A 5998-nucleotide genomic window follows, 5' to 3' on the forward strand; every position below is an offset into this window, starting at 1 on the left:
AGATAATATCCTTTGTTCATATATATATATATATATATATATATATATATATATATATATATATCAAAAGAGTTCAAAAATTGAATGTGGTCCAATATTCTAATATATATAGTGTTGAATTTCTACTTATTCGTCCTAAGCTTGAAATTCCTCATCTTCTAAATTATTATAATACTCGATAATAATTGTTGAACAACAAAACAAATATAATATATAAAAAAAAATAGAGTTCATACAAATTGGATCAAGCTACGAGACAAAACTAAAAAAAAGTAATCCAGCCCAAAAGGTAAAGACGGGGTTTACATACAGATCAACATTCATAAATAAATTCATAAATAAATAAATAAAAAGAGAAAGAAAATATGTATTTCTTCCTACAAAAGGTTGGGGAAGTAACATGCAAAACAGGGGGAAAATGGACAGTTGGTGAGAGTGGTTAAGAGAAAGTTGGGGAAGACATGGCCTCCATCTCCCCCATGTAAAAACTCTAGAGTCCTCCTAGGATGTCTATAAATAGACATCAGCTGTAGTAAGAAGTAGACACAAAAAAAAAGGAAGAGATACTCTGCAAAACAGAGAACAAGGAGTTCAACTGTTCGTGCTTTCGAGTCAAGATCCAAAGAAGAACATTCATCACCAGGTATGAAACAAGTTCTGTTAAATTATTTATTTCTCTTGTTTAATGTTGTGTTGCAGACAAAAGGAGTAAACGAAAAAAAAAAAAAAAAAAGCATAATCAACTACCTAGAGTCAGCAAAAATAAATCCAATTGGCATCTTATTTTGCCAAGTCTGAATACAAGTCTACAAATCCAAATCAAATCTGATTCATAAGTCAAACTTGTGGAGTTTCAAATACGCCGAAGGCTGCATCAAGGGAGGAAAATAAAAGCTCCTCTAAAACGTGGAATGCAACTGACGTGGACCTTATAAGCATGGGACAGGAGATGGTGCAAGTAAACTTGGAGGCACATCATGTGTGAGGACGATGCCGATATCGAATTCATGGAGGATGTAAATCACTTCAAATACCATGGACATAAGCAATCTCAAAGCACGAAATTCGATGAACTTGTCATTTCAAAACGGAAAAATCACACCACGTCTAACAATTGGTGAAACTCACTCCACATTAAATTAATGGGTCAAATTCCCATTAAAACTACAAAAAATGCTTTTATCACATCGAAAGTAAAGAAAAATTGTGAATGTGGTCTTCTTTTCGGCACATGCAGTCCTATTTGGACCTGAAAGAGTTCAAGCTATCCCAAGTCCACAGAAAAGGAAAAAGCTTGTTGTCAAACTTCCCAAATTAATTGGGAAACTCACTCAGATGGCAACTTAAGGAAAGATGGGCCTACCTTTTTTCTTGCTACTTTGACCAAGTAATTACAAATTCTACAAAGAATAAAAGAGAAGTCTGCAAAGCGCAGTTCCTAGATTTCCAACTAATGGCTATTGCTCACGCAACAAAGTTCCTAATTTTATAGGGGATGTTGCTCCATGTGAGAATGAAGTAAAACAACAATTCTTTATTCACGTGAACTTTATACTTTTTTGGACTTCGTGAATAAAAATAGGGCTGGACAACACAAAGTCGCTCTAAATTCAAATAGCACGAAGCCGAAGGAAAATCTCAAATGGCATGAAGCCGTATCAAATCTCAAATGGCATGAAACCGACAGAAAATCTTAAATGGCACGAAGCTGCGTCCAGCTCCAATGACTCAAAGTCCTCGCCCTCACGAGCTAAAACTACACAAGGCATCAAAAGCTCCAAGTGACTCAAAGTCCTCGCTTACAAAAGCCTAAACTGCACAAGACATCAAATGCTCCTTACCTACATGAGTTGAAACTGCACAAGACATCAAACCCCAACAAATACATGAGGAACTACAAGTGTCTTGATCCCTCAACGAGGATACGTAGGCAATCTAGGGCTCGACCTAGGTGTAGTTGCAAAATCAAATAAACACCCAAATCTCCAAGTTACCATTTATTCATATTGGAATCAAAGGGTTTTTCCTTTTTAACGAAGAATTGTAATAAATAGACGCATAGTTTAGAATGGGTCGAACTCAAATTAATAAAACCCTCTTCGAAAAAAATGAACGAAGGTGAAATTGTGTCAAGTGAATTATTTGTTTACATATTATGAACGATTTTTGCTCAACAATAATAAATTAAAAAAAAAAAAAGTCCAAAATCGCCCAATTGAAAGGAAGACAACCTCTCCAACGGATATTTACAAGTTAAAAGACTGTCAATGTTAGCATTAAAACACAAAGTGGCAGGTGTCTCTTGCGATCTGCATCTCGGAAACCCAAGGCGTCAGCTCAAATAACTGCACTGATCAAAAGTCAAAAGAAGAAGACGACTAAGAGGAGGAGGGGGAGGAGGAAGGAAGGAAACATAAGCAACTGATTCATAACACGGAAATGAGCTCGCAAGCTGAGGAGGAGGAGGAGCGTCAAGGAGAACAAGCACGACACCGTTTTTACTACAGCCCCTGCTCTCTGTTTGAGCACGCCATCAAGGCTTTCCTCAAGTGCCTAGGACTGCATGACGATCATCATGACTACAACTCCGGCGGATCCGCTGTCACTGATGATCAAAACCACCACCACCACCCTCACCCTCATCCTCACCCTCACCGGGATCCACACACCGAAAGAGAAATGAAATTCACTGTACACACTGTCTCTCTCTCTCTCTCCCTCCCCAAATCTTCTTATTACTATTTTATTATTATTGTAGTTAATTAAATTAATTTAATGCAGGAAGAGGCGGTTATAGTGATGGCTGCTGCAAGGTCAGCAACAAGAGTACCAACAAGCATAGCAAGAGCACGGCCGAAGAATCATAATAAACCACCTTTAAGCTCCGGTAGAGGTGGTCAGATTAATTAACTGTTATTTTTTCACGATCTACTTAATTAGTAGATAGTTGTCTTGTCCACCTTAATATTATTATAACATATGCATGCATGGACTAGCTGCTGCTTCTTTCTTGCTTTCTTCTTCTTCTTTGATTTCTCTGCGCGCGTTTGTATAACTTTAATTAATCAACATCTCTTTCCAATCAAATATATCTGCTACAACTCATCATCATGATCAAGGCCTGGATCTGTTAATATTGTCGATCGAAGTTCTCTTGGAATATCATCCAAAAAATCAAGAAGAGAGCAGAAAATAGCAAAACTGGAGATTTATATAAGTTGTATTTGGAGAGATTTTTTACCGGTACACAGGGTGGTACATCACGTGTCATTATACAAATGCTGGGATGTGTGTTAAAAAGTTAATATTGGAAGAAAACATGGTTGTATGGTGACCTTTACTTTTCCATGTTTTCCTCACCTTTACTTTTCCATGTTTTATGCTCCATGTTTTCTGCTTGTCCTCCCTTTCTTTCGGCTTCTGTTTTTCTTTTCCTTTCTTCCAAAGCTCATTTATATGAGCTTCCCTTGTACATTGTTTTTACATAATACAAAATATAGACATTCAAAATTCAATATGATATCAGAGCAGTGACCCTAACCGGCCTGTCTCTGTGATGTTCTCTTGAGAGATTTGTGAGCTTCTTGTCCTTCAATCATGGCTGAAGAAAGCTTAGTAAATTTGGAAGGAGACGGCTTTCATGCTACTCCACCATCACCACACTCAGATATTGATATCAACCCAAATCAACGTCTTAGTTCTGTCTTGCTAAATGAGTTTAACTATCTTCCATGGGAAAGAGCAGTTTCTCTTGCTCTGGGAGGACGATCAAAGCTTGGTTATGTTAATGGTGCTATTCCAATGCCTGAGACTACCTCACCGGAGTATGATGCTTGTCCATGCAAAGACCAATTGGTCATGTCGTGGTTACTCAATTCCATGGATCGTAAGATTGCAGAAATTTTTAGCTATGCTGAATCCTCCATGACTCTTTGGAAAAATCTCAAGGAAATGTATGGAAATCAGAACAATGCGGCTAGAGTGTTTCAGTTAAAGAAGGACATTGCTGGTTTACAACAGGAAGGGAAGCCATTTGTGCAACATCTTGGAAAGCTGACCACTATGTGGAACGAGCTGAATGTGTATCGACCACACACCATCGACGCTGATGTGCTAACTAAAAGAGCCGAGGAAGACAAAATATTCCAACTCCTAGCAAGTCTGAGTCCTGAATTCGAAGATCTTCGAAGTCATATCCTCATGAATCCCGACCTGCCTTCTTTTTCAAGTGTGTGTGCCACAATTCAAAGAGAAGAGGTTCGAAGGAAAGTCATGACCTTGGACATGAAGGCAAATATACCAGAAGCTAGGGCTTACTTCTCTAACCAAAAACTTGGTGAGGAGAGAGGCTACAAAGGAAAGAAAACTGGCTTAAAATGTAGCCATTGTGATGCTGGTGGGCACTCAAGAGATCGATGGTGGATTCTTCATCCAGAGTTAAAACCAAAGTTTCCTAGGGATAACAAAGGTGTCTCGAAAGGCTCGTACAACCCTTCTTACAAGGCAAATCATGTTGCCACAACTTCTTCTGATGGAGCACTGAAGTTCACCACTAATCCAACTGCACTGATCAACGAGTTTGCTATGTTTCTTCACAAGAAACAAGGTCTTGGAGATAGTGAAGGACCACTAAATCAGTGTGACAACAATCAAACTGCACTACTAGGACAGTTTGCTGGCTTCCTGGCTGGAAATGAAGGCGTGGTACAAAGGGACATCTCAGGTATCTTACACTCCTTCTCAACTGCTCTCAACATTGGTAATGTGCATGATTATTGGATTATAGATTCTGGAGCCACTGATCATATGACTAACAAGTCTACAAACTTGCATAAATTTGAAAAATTTTCTATTCCATCCCAAGTGTCAGTTGCCAATGGAAAAAATGCTATGGTTGTGGGAAAAGGAAAAATACATTTGATCTCAAGTGATGTCGAGTCTGAGGCTCTTTATGTTCCCTCATTCCCTTTTCAACTTTTATCTGTTAGCAAGATCACAAACTCATTAAATTGTCTTGCCATTTTCTCTCCCAAAAATGTGATCTTTCAGGATGTAGTCACCAAGAAGACGATTGGTGAAGGATTTTTCTTAAATGGTCTCTACTATCTTTCCAAGCATATTCAAGTTCCCAAGGTTTTTCAAGTCACTTCAAGCTTAGCTCAAGAACAACAACTTTGGCACCAACGCCTAGCACATCCTTCTGAAAAAGTTCTATCCACCTTGTTCCCAAATATGTGCAAAGTTACAAGTCCTTGTGATGTTTGTCATTTTTCTAAGTTTACTAGATTACCATTTACTTCCTCTTTGTCTAGGGCTAGTAAACCTTTTGAAATTGTGCATTCCGATGTTTGGGGACCAACTATAGAGTCTTTTGATGGATACAAATATTTTGTAACTTTTGTGGATGATTTCACAAGGATTACTTGGTTGTATCTTTTGAAATTTAAAAGTGAAGTGATGGAAGTTTTTCAAGATTTTCATAGACTTGTGGCCACCCAATTTGCTTCAAAAATTCATATTTTACGATCAGATAACGGCACAGAATATATGTCTCATAACATGTCACACTACTTGAGCACGCATGGTATATTACACCAAACAAGCTGTGTTGGAACACCTCAACAAAATGGGGTGGCCGAGAGGAAGAATAGAGATCTACTTGAGAAGACTAGAGCTCTTATGTTTCACATGAATGTGCCTAAAAAGTTTTGGTCTCAAGGAGTCCTTACTGCGGCATATCTCATCAATAGATTGCCTAGTAAAGTGTTGAATTTTAAATCACCTTACGAGGTCTTGAAAAATAGAAAGATCAACTTTTCCCATTTGAGAGTCTTTGGGTGTACATGCTTTGTTCACATTCAAACTCAAAATCGTGACAAGCTAGACCCAAGGGCTGCCAAATGTGTCTTTCTAGGTTATTCATCTACCCAAAAAGGTTACAAGTGCTATAATTCAACAACTAGAAAAATGGTTGTTTCAAGGGATGTTAAATTTGAAG

General features: G+C 38.1%; 1 protein-coding gene across 1 annotated transcript; it reads left to right on the forward strand.

Moving 5' to 3' along the window:
- Window positions 1-2439: 2439 nt before the first annotated feature.
- Window positions 2440-3058, forward strand: LOC137731736 (elicitor peptide 6). The gene is made up of 2 exons (XM_068470932.1): window positions 2440-2691; window positions 2782-3058. Exons 1-2 carry the CDS (start codon window positions 2440-2442, stop codon window positions 2908-2910), a joined length of 381 nt encoding a protein of 126 aa, XP_068327033.1. The 3' UTR covers window positions 2911-3058.
- Window positions 3059-5998: the final 2940 nt, after the last annotated feature.

The sequence above is a fragment of the Pyrus communis genome, chromosome 1, assembly GCF_963583255.1.
Source record: "Pyrus communis chromosome 1, drPyrComm1.1, whole genome shotgun sequence".
Taxonomy (NCBI): Eukaryota; Viridiplantae; Streptophyta; class Magnoliopsida; order Rosales; family Rosaceae; genus Pyrus; species Pyrus communis.